The following is a 19,343-nucleotide window of genomic DNA, read 5'->3' as shown; positions in this document are numbered from 1 at the left end:
CTCTGGAACACAAATGCATTTACAGTAACTGACAATCTACACTTTCTAACCCTGCATTTAAACAATATTTGTAGGGAAAATTACTCTATCACAAAGACATCTTTGTGACTCAGGTTGTTGCTGGTTTGCATAAACAATGCAAAATTAATAGAGTATACCATGCATTGTCTGGCTGTACTCACCATAGCATTGAGCTGGGAATTATTGGCCTGTGCAATGCCAAGGATATTTGTTGTATGCATCACTTCCACTGAGAAACTAGGCAGCCAACTAGCAATACGTGATCCTGCAATGATTAAAAATACTATTAATCCTATTGTCATATTTTTGAAACATTGGAAGGAACATTGTTAATCACTTTCTGCTCCCCCTAAATATCCCCAATTTGACATGAACCAGCCACATCAACGTTACGGCCAAAAAATGCCTCTACTTCCTCCGGAGACCAAGGATGTTTGGCATGTTTCCAATGACTATTGCCAACTTATGCAGGTGCACCGTAGAATGCATCCCATCAACCTGCATTGCATGTTGGTTTGGGACAGCTCTGCTCAAGACTACAAGAAACTGCAGACAGTTGTGGATGTAGCCCAATCCATCACACACACGAGAATCCCCATCATCAACTCCATCTACACTTTGCCTCAGGAAAGCAGCCAATATAATCACTCCTCTCCCTTGGAGCAGAAGATATCAAAGCTTGAAAGATCATACTTCATTGTGGACATTGAACGTTTTCCTCTGAAAGCATAACTCTATAATGCTTCAACACTATCTTCTGCACTTTACTATTTTATCTTTGCACTATGTTGTACATCTGTTATACTTCACAATCACAATAATACTTTATTAGCCAAGGATGTTTTGCAACACACGGGGCTGGTCGAGCCTCTGCGTCGTTGGAGTTTCCGACTCGGCCTCTCCCGAGACTGCGAGCCCAGGTAAGGGATCGGCTCCGATGTTAAGTCCAAGCCCCGGTGGGGCACAAAGTCAGTCTGAGGAGGCCTCCAGCTCCATCATGGTAGGCCGTAGTTTGGCCGGAGATGCGACCCGGAAAATAATTGCATCTCTGACAAGGTAAGAAACTGATAAAAAGTTTCCCCTGACCCCCTCTCTCTACATAAAACAAACCGGAGAACATTTACACACTTTTGACACACTAAAAATTTAAAAAAAGATGAAAAAACAGACAGACTGTTGGCGGGGCTGCCAATCGTGCGGCGCCCCTTGTGCATGGCTAGAGTATCTTTGCACTATGTTGTACTTGTGAATGGCTTGATTGTACTCACGAATAGTATAATCTAATTGGATAACACACAAACAAAAGCTTTTTTTCTGTACATCAGTACACATGACAATAATTAACCGACACCAATACCCTTGTGTGACCAAATCACTGTGATGTAACAATTCAGGTGAGGAACATGTGGTTCAGGGAGGGATTGAAAATCTTGATCTTTATGTTTTGCATAATTGAGTGCATACTGAATTTGTGTAGACAGTATGAGAAGTGCTGAAATCTATCACATTCAGTTTCCAAATCTAATGCCATTGTCAATTACCAACATATGACCAGGATGCACATTATAGCAGCCAATCTCATTCATAATTGTGACCCGGTTGTCGAAGAACTAATAACATGGTTTAAAATTTGTTGCAGTAGTCCAAGAAAAACATAAAATTAAAATCAGAATGTTCAAATCATATTGTGTAATCCTTCTGAATACTAATAGCTGCATCAGATCATTCTCTTACACAGATTATTTGAATGTGGGAGGGAGCAGGAATGTTACTGCCAGAACTCAATGCTTATGTTGATTAATGTGTCAATGCTTTATGTTAATTAGCAATTTCATTTCAACAAAAATCAAGTACATGGCTTATGTTAACCTGCAGTGTGTAGGAATGAACTGCAGATGCTGGTTTAAACCGTAGATAAACACAAAAAGCTGGAGTAACTCAGCAGGACAGGCAGCATCTCAGGAGAGAAGGAATGGGTCAGGATGGGAATGGGAAGGGTAATTAAAGTGTTTAGCAACCTGGTTCCTAAACACTTTAATTCCCCTTCCCATTCCCACTGACCTTTCGGTTCTAGGCCTCCTCCATTGTCAGAGTGAGGCTAAACACAAATTGGGGGAAAAGCATCTCATATTTCGCTTGGAAAGCTTACAACTCAGGGGTACGATTTTGATTTCTCTAACTTCAAGTAACTCCTGCATTCCCTCTCTCCATCCCTCCCACCCCGTATTCACACAAGCGTATCGTTCTCACCTAGCAACAGTTGACAATGGCCCGTTTCCTTTGTTACTTTGTTGCATATCTTTCATTCATTTGTTCTATATCTCTCTACATCATTATCTATACTTCTCGTTTCCCTATCCCATGACTTTCAGTCTGAAGGAGGGTCTCGACCCGAAACGTCAACCATTCCATCTCTCCAGAGCTGCTGCCTGTCCCGCTGAGTTACTCCAGCTTTCTGTGTCTGTTAACCTGTTATTTATATCAGAAAAGCAGCTGCTATTTCCTCTGCCTATATATTTCGAATACTCCTTCAATCTTCAGGTGAAACACGTTCTTTGCCTTGAGTGGATGCTCCCATCGATTCAGCAATCTCTACCAAAAGATGCACTTGCTCTTCTTAAGATTCACTCTTTTCGCATTGGTGAATGAAATAAGCCATCATATAACAATTTAGGAAATAAGATCTAATAACATTTTACAGCCATTTTAAAATAAAAAAATGCAAGAACCATGATTAATAATAATTAAAAACAAACAGCTTACCATCAAAATGGAAGAAGTGGTTGTGATGATTAAGATGTGGCCTGCCATCTACAACTGGTACAGGACCAATGTTCTCATCCAAGTTGTCTCGCCGATGAGGTTCCCCAACACGGCGATCTTCGTTAATGTTGAGTGACATTCTGCAGGTGGGACAAGAGGTGTCCTGCTCAAGCCAGGAACGAAGGCAGGAGCTATTGATGTAAAAAAACGCAAAAATCAGTTACTGCATCCTACAAAACAAAATCCTTTGTGAAGGTTAAACCATCTCAAAGATTCTGCTATATTTCTGTTATAAACTGACATAAATTCCATAAAGTAAGGACTGCATTAATGCAATATTTATTTGCATATCCATCGGTATGAAGATATTTGTCTGAAAATTGCTTTTCTTGTGCTTTAAAATTTGGTCATGATGTGAGAATGCATGAAACAACTGAATTTAAAGCCGATTTACTGATCCCCTCTTCCTAACAAACCACATTGAGTCAGGCTTCAGTAAATTCACATTACTCAGACTCCATTTAAACAGACATCCAGGGTGCCAACACATTTGAACCCATAGCAATTAATATTATGTACAGAAATAAGATACCTAACTGTTGAACATATTTACCGTTTTCAATATATCAAACTACCCAAAAGCCAAGGTGAAAGGAGGCACACTATCTCCACATAGATACACAGTTACATTGATTTAAAACAAAATCATGCCATGGTGTCTTTAGCAGCAATGCACAAGTAAAGTGAACTAACCTAATAACCTCTTCACTTTTGAGAAACTTGAAAGACCAAGCAAAAATATTGAATTAGTTAAAGTGCCTCCTGGAGAGCCTTCTATAGTTCTGCAGTAATTAAACCCTTCCCCAATACATTCGATTAGGCCAAAAACATTGCATTACATACTTGTGGAAGAGATGCCCACAGGGGAGTTTGCGAGCAGACTGCATCGAGTCCCAGCAGATGGCACAATCATCATCATTGGAAGCCAATTCCTCAGGAGTGGCGGCTGCAAACCTGTCAAGTAAATATTCAGAGACTTACTATTGTTAATTCCATTTGACTTGCAGAAGCATTGAATGCAAGACTCACCATAATCGTTACATTTGAAAAAGCTCAATTGGCCAATTTATTAACTACACTTTATTTATTTTTTAAATAACAGTAACATTAAGGACACCCAATCCATAAACTTAAGGACATTCTAGCTTGATCAAAACTAACTTTGGTCAATAGAATGACGCCATGGTCAGGGATGTGGCAATAACAAAGTTTACCAAGACTAACTGAATAATAATAACTGAATAATGCTTTCAAATCTTTAATAAAACTTGACGAGCTTGATTTCAGAAGATGTATAGTACTATCTTGGTCTCTAGTAAGTACTGGAATGCAAATTCAACATTACATCTACATTATAAATAAAAAATCTTATCCTTCCTAGTCCTCCAAACATATCTCATTGGATACGAGTGTCCCAGTTGGGTTTTAAATATTGCAGGTAATACTTTTGTTCCATGTAGGTTTTGTTTGATTTGCACATAGGCAATGCAAACTTATCATATAGTCAAAGCAGTAAAATCTGATTTAATCAATTGTACAATGCTGCTCAACAATAAACTGCTCGAATTTTGAACTGGAATAAGCAAATAAAATCTAAAAGATCAAAAAGGTTCCCCAGTTATGAGTTGCTCAATTCTTAACCATAATTAATGACATTTCAAGTGCTCAGCTGTTTCGTCTAGCTCTGCATAGAATGTAAACACGTATCTTTTCCTCATGAAACAGCCCTGCCACATGCACTGCCCAAGCTGTTTAAAAGGAAAACAATAGACAATAGACAATAGGTGCAGGAGTAGGTCATTCGGCCCTTCGAGCCAGCACCGCCATTCAATGTGATCATGGCTGATCATCCCTAATCAGTACCCCGTTCCTGCCTTCTACCCATATACCCTGACTCCGCTATTTTTAAGAGCCCTATCTAGCTCTCTCTTGAAAGCATCCAGAAAACCAAACACCATCTTGGATTTTAAACACATGATCTGAATAAACACATGCCACCTATTCCTCATGCAAATCTAATCTATCCCAGTCCTGGAATATTGCCCCCTCTTTGCTCTCCTATTGTCCCCTCCATTCCCACCTTTCCTCTTCTAGATTCACCTAGAACAAAATAAAATGCATCTCTATTGTTCTTATTGGTAACATATTTTAAAAGTACAAGGAGAATAAAACAATACAAGGAATTTAGCAATATGGCATAGAGCAGTTTCCGCATCTCAAGGGATGTTTCTGTTGGTATCGGGCAAGACTAAAGTTACTCACTTTTAGTGATAGTAAATACAGGGTCTGGTATTCACAATTATCTGGAACTGATAATTAAATGGACATATATAATACATGAGCAAATAAAACTAGCTGTCATTTGATGTTCTTTAGTAATTTAAATATGGACCCATATCTTGCCACTAATTATGTTGTAAATTCTAATTAGACTGCGAAATATTCACCTTGCCTCCATGTTGCCCACCACACGCAAGTAGTTTTTGTGACGCTTCAACCGACGCTGGACTTCATGGAAAAGATAACGGAGCTGCATGAATATCACCAGGCTCGCCATTGATAGCCAAATATTTCCAAACAACTGCAGAAAAAAAATATGAAGCTGTTACAAATAAAGGCCTAAACAATGCAAACCTTCAAACCACAAAACCTTTACATGGAAAAGATGAAGAAAAGTGCCACAAAGCTCAAACAGACTTCCCAGCAATCTCTATACTTATAAGATTCTGATCTTGGATTTGGATTTGGGTGTGGGTGAAGTCAAGAGAGTTTATTGTCATGTGTCCCAGATAGGACAATGAAATTCTTGCTTGCTGCAGCAGAACAGAATATTGTAAGCATAAATAAAGAACGTTTTAGTGTGCCTATATAGCATAGAACACACATATACACATAAATAAACAGATAAAGTGCAATAGGCTGTTACAGTTCAGAGTCCACAAAAATGCTGGAGAAACTCAGCGGGTGCAGCAGCATCTATGGAGCGAAGGAAATAGGCAAATAGCCGAAACCCTTCTTCAGACTGATGAGGGGTGGGTGGGGGGAAGAAAGGAAAAAGGAGGAGGAGGAGCCTAAGGGCTAAGGGAGAGATAGGAAGGGGAGGAGACAGCAAGGGCTAACAAAATTGGGAGAATTCAATGTTCATGCCCCCAGGATGCAGACTCCCCAAGCAGAATATGAGGTGCTGTTCCTCCAATTTCCGGTGGTGCTCGCTCTGACCATAGAGGAGACCCAGGACGGAGAGGTCGGATATGGAATGGGAGGGGGAGTTGAAGTGCTGAGCCACCGGGAGGTCAGGTTGGTTAATGCTGACCGAGCGGAGGTGTTCGGCGAAAAGATCGCCAAGCCTCCGCTTGGTCTCACCGATGTAGATCAGCTGACATCTAGAACATCGGATGCAATAGATATGGTTGGAGGAGATGCAGGTGAACCTCTGTCGCACCTGGAATGACTGCTTGGGTCCTTGAATGGAGTCGAGGGGGGAGGTAAAGCGACAAGTGTAGCATCTCTTGCAGTTGCAAGCGAAAGTGCCCGGGGAGGGGGTAGTACGGGAGGGAAGGGAAGAATTGTGTTACGGAGGGAGCGGTCTTTGCGGAAGGCAGACATGGGGGGAGATGGGAAGATGTGGCGAGTGGTGGGGTCACGTTGGAGGTGTACATGACAATAAACTCTCATGTACACATGACAATAAACTCTCATGTACACATGACAATAAACTTTCTTGATCTTGATCCAGAATTTCTATTCTATCAAACTGCTACGGTCGAGAGCATCCTGGCTAGTTGCATCACAGCCAGGTTAAGTAACTTGAATGCCCAGGAACAAATGAAACTACAGAGAAAGGTAGACATTGCCCAACCCATCACCGGTACTGACCTCCCCACCACTGAAGGGATCTGTAAGATATTCTGCTTCAAAAGGGAAACCAAAGACCCACATCATCTTAGCCACACTGCAATTTCACTCCTCCCATCAAGAATGCACAGGAGCCTTAAAAATGACCACCAGGTTCAAGAATACCTTCTTTCCTACAAACCTGAGGCTCTTGAACACTATAGAACACTAATCCCAGCAACTATGAACTTCTATGGACTGTCTTTGTTGCACCTGGAACTTAGGTATTTTTAGCAGTTATTTATTTGATAACATCTTTGCATTATATATTATATGCGCATTGAGTTTATGGGCCAGTTAAACTGCTGCAAGAAAGAATTTAATTGTTCCTTTGTGGGTACACGTGACAATTAAACACTCTTGGCACTCGACTCACCCAGAAACTGAAAGTTTAAATGTATCTTTTTAAAATACTAATCGGCCGGAGGTTAGTAATCCACAATAAATTAAATAGAAATCTATTCAGATCATATACATATTCGATTACATGGAAATCCATTCCCCTTAATTCTCACTAAATTTTAAAAGATATTATGAGGAATTTCCCTTGCTGTAAACTCAATGGGAAAGTCCGTAGTGGACAGATTGTGCTGAGATTGAAAGTGAACGGGAAGACTTCAGAAGGAAAAGTAATGTTCAAGAAGGAACTGCAGATGCTAGAAAATCGAAGGTAGACAAAATTGCTGAAGAAACTCAGCGAGCACGGCAGCATCTATGGAGCGAAGGAAATAGGCAACGTTTCGGGCCGAAACCCTTCTTCAGACTCAATGAGGGTCCTTGTGATAAGTTCTTTTCTTATTCAATTGAAATCAAATGGTCTTGTCTTCCAAATTTTCTATCAAGACTCTTCACGTATTGCTTGGCAAGTGTAAAATCAGCCAGAATCCCGCAGATAATTTTGAAAAGGCAAGGAATCAGAACCTGACCAGTATTAGATTGCAGCATAAAAGAACTAAAAATAAAATTACAAAATTCAATTCAAATATCAGTATTATGAAAGTAAATGTTACGAACAGCAGTATTGGCTTTTACATGGAATACATTTGCTGAAAAAAGAACGTTAACTTTCTTCAGTAGCAGAGACTTTAAAAATAGTTAGCATTCCATTGCTTAGCTGCAAATCTATTTGACCAACCAGTAGACCACAAATTTGGAGGGTCCTGCATTGTTAAATACAACATACCAGCATGTGAATGTGATGCATTAGGTCAACTGAGAGAAGTTTCAATTCCATGATAAAATCCGTGTAATAAACATAGGTGCCTTTGCTCTCCCAAGTGCCCTCGTGATTCAGGTCCCAAAGATGAATAAAGTACCTACAAACAAAAGATCGAACACAGATCTAAAAGGAATGTCTCGATTACAATCCCAAGTCTTCAAACACATTTTAAATACTAAGAAATATCATCAATTAAACGGTCTTCTCTGAATGCTCGTGTGCCGTGAGAATAATCTTGGTTCTGCAGTTCAGTTACAAATAATTTTACTAAACAAAGTCTAAAAAAAAAGGTTTAAAGTTTAAGGATCATAAATGCAAGACAAAAAATAACATTAGCAGTGGAAGAATAACATTCTAACGTTACATTCTAACAGTGACTAACGAATATTTCACATTTAATATTACCATTGGAAATTGTCCCAACCAATCCACAATTCTCTAAACAATCCAAATATCATCTAGTTACCTCAGAATAACATGTGCTGTTCGAACGGTCACAACCAAACACTGGAAAGGAAGAAATTAAAAAGTCTCATTATTCAGTTCTGTACAAGAGTTTGTAGAAAAGGGAAAACATCAGAACAGATTTTCTGTTTGCACACTGAAGACAACAATTACAGCTACATATTAACAATCTAGGATGGTGAACACCAGAAAACCAAAGAAAGTCAGAAAAATATTTATTGTTAAGTGCCTTTTCTTTACAATTATCAAACCAAAATCATACATTTCTCTCATCTTACCTCAGCTGCCATAAAAGACAGAGTATGCATTCCATGCGAATATCCAACCAGCACACAAACCACAGCCAGACTACAGCAGGACAATAACATGGAAACCAGCAATGCCAACACTCTGACATGGCTACTCATTGGAGTAGTTGGTGAGAAAGATAACTAGAAATGAAGAAACAGCAATGTTATAAAAAGTATATAGAGAAAATCGACACAATTAAATGTATGCAAAATGCACCTGGGCTTGAATGAGGCTATTCCAGGAACAGCCAATTCTCTCCTCAAAGATCAAATTTTTAAAATGTAGTTTAAAAAAATCTCTTTGCCTTGCTAGGTTCTTCATAAAGAAAGCGAGACCAATTGCAAAAATCAACTTAACCTGCAAAAATGTCCGTTATTTTAAAAATGTTTTGCCTAGATTAATATGTTGCAAGATATGGAATAGGTAATCTCTAAAAATGACAGGTCCAGTGAAAATGTCACCAGATTATCAATTTTAAAACAGTATTTGAATAATCGCAATGGCATGGCACAGTGGCGCAGCAGTAGAGCTTCTGCCTTATAGCACTTAGTGCCAGAGATCCAGGTTCGATCCGACTACGAGTGCCATCTGTATGGAGTTTGTACGTTCTCCTCATGACTTTTCTCTGAGATCTTCGGTTTCTTCCCACACTCTAAAGATCATACAGGTATGTACATAAATTGGCTTGGTAAGTGTAAAATAAATTGTCCCTAGTGTGTGTAGGAGTGTTAATATGCAGGGATCGCTAGATGGCTAATCCCAAACTTTAAATTAAAATCATGTAACTGCATTAAACATCAAATCCCATAACATCCAATGCCACCTACATCTGCAAATTGGCATTGCAAGCATTTTATCCAATACTTTCGTAATTGCATCAACAGTTTAAGAGTTAGTTTTAAGAACCATTAGAGGGAGCTAATTTAAAAAAATAGCAATTTCAGTTCAAGACAATCTTTGTTGTAATGTGGACGTAGGTGGCTGATTTGAAAATTCTGAGCATTTTTGAGAATACTCAAGACAATCACAGCTGTAAGAAATATCAGAAGGATATCTAATGAGGCTCTATAAGGCTGAACTAAAGGAAACAGAAGGAAAAGGAAAACAAAAAATTACTGTGGGGACAGCACTGTACACTCCAAACTGTCTGAGGCAACTTGAAAAGCAAACGTACAAACATTTGACAAAAGGAAAAGCACTACGATAGTAATTATGGCAGATCTAAATTACGTAAATATTAGAAGGGATCACATGCAATAGATGAGCTACATTCAGAAAATATCTCCAGCGTGTAACATACAAGATCATTCGGGGTTGGGGGGTGAAGAGAGAATGGAGGAGGCGCGTGAGAATCTAGGAAAGCCAATGGGTAGCACAAAAGAAGTTGACAAGTGCAACATCTTTGGATTTTTTTTATTTCAAACATTAAAAAAAACCAAGAAAAAGAGGGAAATTCGAGGTCTCCTGGGGAACAAAAAAGGTGAGGGATGTGTTTAGGGTTTATAATTAACATTTTGCATGCACCCTAACAAAAAGGCATGGTACGTGGGTGTGGAAAGAGGAACACTGAAAATAGTGCTAATGGTGTTGTAGATGGGACAATCAAACATTAAGGGTTTAGCACCTTTGGAAGTGGATAAAGCCGTCAGGTCCAAATGAAAAATGTGCCAGATTGTTAAAAGCAGCCATGGAGCATATAGCAGCTACTCTTCCATTAAAAAAGAAAAATTGCTGCAGAAGTAATGGTGGAACATTGAAGTACTAGTGGTGTAAATCCCTTTGTTTGTCTGTGCTACCCCCCCTCCTAGATTTTCCATTTGGACCTGACAATTAATGGAATTAGAAAACTAAATTCATTAACCAGTTATGAGAAAGATGCATTAGATGAACAATAGAATTTGAGGAGGAAACGAGTTGAAACCACAAAGGTAGTGTATTTCATAAAGTCTGTGTGGCTTTCAACAAGATTTTGAACAAGGCCATCCATGGCAGGCTGTTTAAAACACAACCAGGTAGAAGAAGGATTCAGACCTGAAACTTCATCTATTCCCTTTCTCCAGATATGCTGCCTGACTCGGAGTTACACCAGCATTCTGTGTCTATCTTTGGACATTTTAAGTCTCTATAGTAAAAGTTTGCATATTATACACAAAATGGCCAGGCTTTCTACTTTTAGGTCTGGTCAATAGGACTGAAGTGACAAATAGAATTCAATCCAGAAGTAAGAGATTATCATTGGAATAACGGAATTCAAAATAAACAATAAATTGAGCAAAGTCAAGGAACAGAGACACTTTGCAGTAAACGTTCACAGATCTTTAACAAGATAGACAAGTCAATAAGAAAAGGGAGATTGCATGCTTTTCATTATCATACAAGGCACTGATTAAAGCGGGAATATTTTGGAACAATTGTAAGAGTATCACAGTTCTCATTGCCTCACAGGAGCCTTAGTTGGAACAAAGAGAGGACATGAAGTGAATGGAAAGAAAAATAAAATCATATTCTAAATACCCAATAGATCAGGCAGCATCAATAGAAAGAGAAACAGTAAATTACATTTTCTTCCTTCATCCTGATAAAATATTGTCAATTTGAATCCTTATCTTTCTCACTCCACACAAATGCGACCTAACCCATTAAGTTTTTCCATCAATATTTTCCTTTTTATTTCCAGCATTTGCAGTTGCTTTGATATGGTTTTATTTGATAGATTTGGATTAATTGGTAGCAGGGTGAGATGCAAAATGAGATGAGATTTTTTTTTAAGTCTCCCAGAAAGCGGTTGAGGTCTGGAATTCAACACCTAGAAGGGAAGTCATAGAAAACCTTATCCTATTTTAAAGTAATTTGGAATTTAAAAATAACCTACTTCCAGGGCAACAGATCAAATTATGGTAGACAGAATTAGGTTGGGATAAACATTATTGACCAGTCACACATAGCGACAAAAGGTTTCCTTCTGCCATACATTTTCTGATTCTGTAAAATTGGTTGAGATTATTCAAAGATGCTTATTCATTGTAGATTTTGTTATTTACGAGTGCCTCAAACTGCACAAATTATATTCCCATGCATTTCCTTGTGTTCTGTTAGATCTACCAGGATGAGATGGCATTTTCATGGCATTGTGCAATGATTTGCATAGCTGTAAAGGTGGCAAGACAGCAGCGCAGATGGAATCTACCCAAACTGTCACTGTATCCAAGCTGACACTAAATGAAGAAGGGTCTCGACCCGAAACATCACCTATTCCTTCACTCCATAGATGCTGCCTCGCCCGCTGAGTTTCTCCAGCATTTTTTGTCTACCTTCGATTTCTCCAGCATCTGTAGTTCTTTCTTAAACATTTTGATACTAAATGATACAATTTCACAGGTTATTAAATCTCAGGTGGTGTTAGAATTAATAAAAGGCAGACAACATTTCACGTTTTTAATTTAAACTAATTATTCTCAATTCAGGTGCACTAAATTTAGATTGCTGTTGGCTTATTCAGAAATATGTTCTTCCAAACAAAATAACAAATGGCAAAAAAAGGTAGCAAATGCAAAAACATATTACAAATAATATTTGGTGGTAATAATTCACATTTAAATTGCAAAAGACAAAGAGGAAATCAGCAGGCCAGGCTGCATCAATGGAGGGATTAGACAAACAACATTTCATGTCAGCTCACTTCTTCAGATGGTTGTGCTCGTCAACCATATTCTAATGCACCTGAAGAAACATCTCGTCCAAATCTTGGTCTGTCATTTCTTACCATAGATGCTGCCTCATCTGCTGAGTTCCTTCAGCATTTTGATTTTTGCTCTAGATTCTAGCATTAGCAGTCTCCATTTAAATTGCTTTGGATTTGTAAACAAAGCCGAGCAATCGCCAGAACACACCTTTGTTACATTGTGCAAGTTGTATTTTTCCAATTTAAGTTCATGACTTACATATTCAAAGCGGTCTTTGCAGAGCTGGACTATGAGGTGAAGGAAGACAAGAACAGCAAACCAAAGGCACCACATCACCACCTCCTCCACTGTTTGAACATTCAGCACACCAAATATGAAGATAAATTTGTAGAAAATGAAATTCCAAAATTTATCCTTCAGATGCTGTAAAGGTAACACAGAGTCAGTAAAGTTAATCATAATGGCTGTGATTGGATCAAATTAACACCGCAATAAGTGCAGTAAAATTCCATTAGCTCCTGATTGCATTGCATAATGTCCAACAAAGTTGGCAGGAATGTCATCCCGCATCTTCATGGTGGGTGCAATAGATCCTATTTAAAGTGAAAAGCCAGCTGTGCAAATTGTGCATGCCCTCTTTAGGAGTCCATTTGTTATCCTTACATAATCATTTTATAAAATACATTTTATCCAGAATATAGAACTGCCCCATGTTATTGCAATGGGTCTGGGGTGAAAATTCAATTCATATGAATTAAAAGATAAAACTTCCTTTCTTTATCTGCACCAAAAGCACAAGTCTTGGCATGAACACGAGACATGTAGAAACTAGCAACTTATCCAAGTTGGCTATTATCATGGCATCTCTTCAAATTAAAATCATTTGGTGTCCAACATCTGAAAATTTGAAGTATGCTACTACTTAATACTTTTACAGTTACTGGCAATTAACGAATTGTGGACATTAAAACAGCAAAAAGGAGCCGAACATCGATATTTTGTATTTCAAAACTATAAAATAACTGCTATGAACTCCTCTTCAAGTATTACTTTCACAATGTCTTGTGGAATCATTCAGCTAGCTTACCAAATTGAGAAGAAACAGTTTATGAATTGATATGGCAATGAGAGAGATGTCATTTTTTAAATTGTCAACAGTTAAAGGAATAGGGTCGGGGTTGAGGGAAGGTGAGATGCTAAAATAACAGGTATTTTAATCCTACAGTTGTTATACAAGGGCAGAAGCATGGCTTCTTGAATTTCCATAAACATATGGTGTTATCAAGAGAAAGGGCTTTTCCCCTTACCTGTCTTTCACTGACCCGCAGAGTTCCAAACACGACATACTGGATCAGCTTTCCAATCAACATTAGAAAACAACAGGCTGTGTTCACCAACACCTGGAGAATGAATAAACAAGAGTTCACCAAGTGGTTCACTGTTACAGACCATGAGCATAATAACTTTATTGTGTCCTAAATCTTCCACGACTCCACGATGACTCAAAAGACATCCAAGAGTCAAAATCCCGTCACTCAACCAAAAACAAAAAACGAAGTTGGGACAAAAGAATATGCTGCTCAGCCATGAGATATTGTCAAAGAGGTAGGCATTAAAAAGAGCATGAAAAAGATAAAAAGATATGGCAGTTGAAGTCTGGGTTGCTAAAGTTGGAGCTATTAAATTCAGAGTAGCTAGAATTGTACAGACATTTGACGATTAGAGGGATGAAGCCAATAAGAGTGAACCCAAGGATGAAACAAATAAGAGGCTATACTTAACCAGAGGCTAATACAAATTAGCAAGGTAAATACTAATGGGTAAACTGAATGATGCAAGTTAGTTATAGGTCATCTAAAACTATTCTATCATAAGTTGAGAATAGAATAAGGCCAGCTCAATGTACATAAAATTGATGTTCAGCAGCATTGTTTCTGACAATTATTATCAGAGGTTGGAATTAGCTTCTAAATTGGATGGTAGTTAAAAAAAAACGTTTAGGTTCATACTAGAACAAGTGCGGACCTCTTTGGCCCCCTCCCCCAACAAACCATTCCACCACTGACCCATAGCCCCCAACTGCGCAGGCGTGGTTGAGGGGTTCCCGTTGTGACGAGTGTCACGGCAACCCTCCCCCGACTGCGCCTCGCCATCCCTCTTCCTACCCCAATCCTCCTCTATTCTCTCTCATCCCCCAGCACTCCCTCTCGCTCGTCTTCACCCTCTTCTTTCCCCTCTCCCCCTCCCCTCCCTCATTCTCACCCTCACATCTACCTCCCTCCCCTTTCCCCTGCACTCAGTCACTCCCTCCCTCCATAAACCCTCGCCCCTCCCTACGCTCCCTCTATCTCCCTGCTCCCCCACTCCCACTCTTCACCTCTCCACAGCCCTCCTCTCCCTCTATCCTCCCCCACTACCCCCACCTCTTCCTCTTCCCACCCCCCCCCCCCCCCCCCCATCCAAAATCGCAAATTTTTATGTAAATGAGATTCGGGATCCCATTGTGACATTGAATGCTGCAGACGGGCAGGGCAAGTAGAAAAGTTCTTTGAAAAGTGATTTTTCTAAAGTTTAAAATGTCAATAACATAAAATATACCATAAATCCGAACAAAACGTATTTCTTTTTCATCTCAGGACAATGGTGAGTAAATTGGGCCAAAAATGGTAGCGCTATCATGTACTGTTTTGGTGGGGTTTTGGAATATCACTTACACGCACGCATTTATACATACAAACAAACATGAGAGTTTTAGTAATTTATACTTGACCAAGTGGGACCCGTTGGGTCCCTGTCACATGGGAGGCCTGGTCCCCCAACGCAACCCATTCCCCAACGCAATATTCCACCACTCACCCGTTCCCCCAATGCAATCCGTTCCCTCAACGCAATATTCCACCACTCATGGTGGAATAGCCCCCAACTACGCTGGGGCGGCTCATTTCCCCATATCCCCCAGCACTCCCTCCCCCTCCTCTTCATCCTCCCTCTTTTTTTAACTTTAAAAAAAAAGTATGCATTTGCTGCCAGGACTAAAAAAAATAATCAAATTCCGCTTCCCCTGCCTCCCCCAGCACTCCCTCCCCCTCCTGTTTGTTTAGCCTCCCTCTGCCAGGACAGAAATATCAATATTGGAATGGGAAGGGGTGTTAAAATAGTTAGCAACTGGGGGATCCAGCACACCTTGGTGGACAAAACTCATGTGTTCAGTGAAGCAGTCGACCTGTTTATGCTTGGTCTAGCTTTTACAGTAGCAATGTCAGCAGCAGAAAATTAATATTCAGTATGTAATCGGGCTAGTCTGAAATGGTGCCTTAAACTCAAAAAGCGTGACTTCAAAATAACAGTTGCAAAATATAGTGATCGAGTTGCTTCATTCAAATTCAAGGAATTTCAAAGCTTTCTCATAGCACAAAATCACAATATGCAATACAAGTCTGCAGAGATGCGGCTGAAGACTCCCAAGATGCGGTGGGGGAGGGGGACGGGAGACTTTGTTCGCCGCTGCAAGAAGACTGTTGGATTGACTTTTGTAACTTTGTCAGCACCAGTAATGTGACAACTCTTTGTGTACTGCCGAGGTGAGGTCTGGTGTATATTACCGGATTGTATGCAAAAACAAAGAATTTCATTGTACAGGGTACCTAGATACAAGTGACAATAAAGTATCATTGAAATGAATCAATGAACAAAACAGAACTTCAAGGAACTAGAGAGTTTACTTGTGAAAGTATTCCTTAGTCATTTGTACACCATAATGCCCTGAAACTATGATCCTCACATCATAGCTACTGAAGCATCTGATTTTCAAAGACAAATTTATTTCCAATCTATTCCAACGTTGTTGAGCCAACCACCTGCAAGAAACGCAAGTGAAAGATGTTTAGGAAGGAACTGCAGATGCTGGTTTAAACCGAAGATAGACACAAAATCCTGGAGTAACTCAGTGGGACAGGCAGCATCTCTGGAGAGAGTGAATGGGTGACATTTCAGGTCGAGACCCTTCTACAGAAAAAAAATCTTAGTTTAGGCCTCCAGGATTAATAAAGTCAGGCCAGGTCTGAGAAAAGTCCATAAGTCCCCAGGCATTAGAAAAACCCAGCAAAATGATCATCATGGAGTAACCAATGCCAACTCCATGGAAAGAATCTGCACAAGCAGCATAACAATTACAAATGTGTAGGAAAAAACTGCAGATGCTGGTTGAAACCAAAGATAGACACAGAATGCTGGAGTAACGTAGCAGGACAAGCAGCATCCCTTTAGAGAAAGAATGTGTGACGTTTTGGGTCGGGACCCTTCTTCAGATTATTAAAAAGACACCTTCGTATGACTGAAAATTAAGAACACCGCCTCCAAAAACAGATCTTCCATGGACAACTGAGGCACAGCAGAAGATAGGATTCTGCATACAAACACTATTAATGCAAATAGCTGAACAATTTGGGGTAATTTTTAACACTCATCTGCCAGCTGCATGCAAAAGGCAAAGAATAAAGGGGCTGTCCCACAGCGGCGACCTAATCCGCGAGTTCAGAAGAGTGTCTGATCTTCAAGCTCGAGGGCACTCGCCTGGAAAACCTCGAGCTCCATCGATCGACCACACCAGGCACGTGCAGTCAGGGTAGCCAAGGTAGGCACTGCCTATCCTGACTAAAGGAATAAAATGGTAATTATTAAATATAAATAGTAAAGGCATGGGAGAATAATGCCTACCTAAGAGATCGATCCCTTAGGTAGGCATAATTCTCCGTGCCTTTCATCCGCAGTCCATGTAACACGCGAAGGTCTGTGCAGATGACGTGCCGTCGACACTGCTTCAAGCCGTCAATTTCTAGGGGACTGAAGGCAGTTGAAATTCTGCCATTGCAGTACTGCGCATGCACAGCGCATGTTTCTTGGCGGGTTTTTCAAACATGGATTGCCATTACCTTAAGAAACAAAGAGAGAAGAATGGAGTTCGTGTACAAATGATGTGGTAAGTAAATTTCTTGGTGCTATACCGTATTGCACGGCAATGAAGACGCTATTTTTCACCCAAAAATAAGGCACGAAAATTTACATGTGTCTTGGAAGCCGAAGTTGGGAGGTTATCAATCTAAAGCCGCGGTCTCCGGTGAGGAAGAGCAGATCCTGGACTGACTCTGGACTCTGGTCCTGTCCACGGGGGGGAAATGGAGGAGGACTGGGCAAATGTTTGTGCCTTCCACCACAGTGATGAATGCTGTGGTGGATGTTTGTGTTACATTTTGTGTGTTCTTTATTATTGTATCGCTGCTGACAACCCAATCCTTGCCGGGTCACTGCTCGTGCGGTCGACCGGTTGGTGCAGAGAGTAGCTTTGAATGTTTGTCTCTTCGTTGATTGTGTCCCTTTCTTTTTTAAAAAGCTACTGTAATGCGCCCTTTTAAATTGCCCCTCGGGGATGAATAAAGTGCTTGATTGATTGATTGATTGATTAGCGAAGAAAGATAGCCAAGAACGATGTTATTGTACTGAGGGATAACCAAGTCTATCCCTCATTGCTGGCAGCTGATGGGAAGTGGCTGTATCAGTAAAGTTAGTCCCTGGTGAGGTAGGAGTTTACAGTCCGAATGGCCTCTGGGAAGAAACTCCTTCTCAACCTCTCCGTTCTCACAGCATGGCAACGGAGGCGTTTGCCTAACCGTAGCAGCTGGAACAGTCCGTTGTATGGGTGGAAGGGGTCTCCCATGATTTTATTGGCTCTGGAGTTGCACCTTCTGATGTATAGTTCCTGCAGGGGGGGGCGAGTGAAGTTCCCATAGTGCGTTCGGCCGAACGCACTACTCTCTGCAGAGCCTTCTTGTCCTGGGCAGAGCAATTCTCAAACCAGATGGTAATATTTCCGGACAAGATGCTTTCCACAGCCGCTGAGTAGAAGCACTGGAGGATCCTCTGAGACAATCTGAATTTCCTCAATTGCCTGAGGTGGTAAAGGCGCTGCCTTGCCTTACTCACGAGTGCTGCGGCGTGTGATGTCCATGTCATATCCTCAGAGATGTGGACTCCCAGATATTTAAAACAGCTCACCCTATCCACAGTATCCCCATTTATCCTCAATGGTGTGTACGTCCTTGGATGATGTGCCCTCCTAAAGTCCACGATCAGCTCCTTAGTTTTTTTGATGTTCAAGAGGAGGCTGTTGTCCTGGCACCAGAGTGCTAGATCAGCCACCTCCTCCCGGTAGGCCTTCTCATCGTTGTCTGAGATCAGGCCCACCACCACAGTGTCATCAGCAAACTTAATTATTGAGTTGGAGCTGAACCTAGCCACACAGTCATGTGTGTACAGGGAGTACAATAGGGGGCTGAGGATGCCTGAACTGTGGTGTAGTTAGATTCATGGCAGATCTATTTTTCCTTCTCAATCCCATTCTCCTGCCCTTACCATAACCATTGACACCATTACTAATCAAGAATCTGTCAATCACAGCTTTAAAATATATCCATTGACTTGGCCTCCACAACTGTCTGTAGCAATGAATTCCACAGATTCACCACCCTCTGACCAAAGTAATTTCTTATCTCTGTTCTAAAGGTACATCCTTTTATTCTGAGGCTGTTGCCTCTGGTCCAAGACTCTCCCACTGGTGGAAACATCTTCTCCACGTTCACTCTATCCATATCTTTCACTATACGGTAAGTTTCAATGAGGTACCCCCTCATCCTTCTAAACTACAGCGAGTACTGGCACAGTGCCTTCAAATGCTCATCATATGTTAACCAAATCATTCCTGAGATAATTCTCGTATACCTCCTCTGGACCCTCTCGAATACCATCACGTCCACCCTCAGATGTGGGGCCCAAATCTGCTCACAATACTCAAAATGCAGTCTAACCAATACCTTATAAAGCCTCACCATTAAATCCCTGTTTTTGTATTCTTGCCCTCTCTAAATAAATGCAAGCATTGCATTCACCTTCCC

General features: G+C 40.5%; 1 protein-coding gene across 2 annotated transcripts in view; it reads right to left on the bottom strand.

Annotated features, from left to right (window-relative positions):
- The window catches only part of amfr (autocrine motility factor receptor), a 45,851-nt gene that overhangs the window by 15,294 nt on the left and 11,214 nt on the right, over positions 1-19,343 (bottom strand). For both annotated transcript variants that reach the window (XM_033036067.1, XM_033036068.1), the window contains exons 2-10: positions 13,704-13,796; positions 12,655-12,819; positions 8,701-8,853; positions 8,424-8,464; positions 7,922-8,054; positions 5,292-5,425; positions 3,688-3,798; positions 2,785-2,975; positions 183-286 (exon numbers count right to left, since the gene is read on the bottom strand). In XM_033036067.1, the coding sequence (XP_032891958.1) occupies positions 183-286; positions 2,785-2,975; positions 3,688-3,798; positions 5,292-5,425; positions 7,922-8,054; positions 8,424-8,464; positions 8,701-8,853; positions 12,655-12,819; positions 13,704-13,796 (1,125 nt within the window). The remainder of the gene's footprint in view (positions 1-182; positions 287-2,784; positions 2,976-3,687; positions 3,799-5,291; positions 5,426-7,921; positions 8,055-8,423; positions 8,465-8,700; positions 8,854-12,654; positions 12,820-13,703; positions 13,797-19,343) is intronic.

This window comes from Amblyraja radiata, chromosome 17, assembly GCF_010909765.2.
Source record: "Amblyraja radiata isolate CabotCenter1 chromosome 17, sAmbRad1.1.pri, whole genome shotgun sequence".
Taxonomy (NCBI): Eukaryota; Metazoa; Chordata; class Chondrichthyes; order Rajiformes; family Rajidae; genus Amblyraja; species Amblyraja radiata.
The sequence above is the reverse complement of the archived record's forward strand: the minus strand, read 5'-3'. Positions and strand labels throughout refer to the sequence as shown.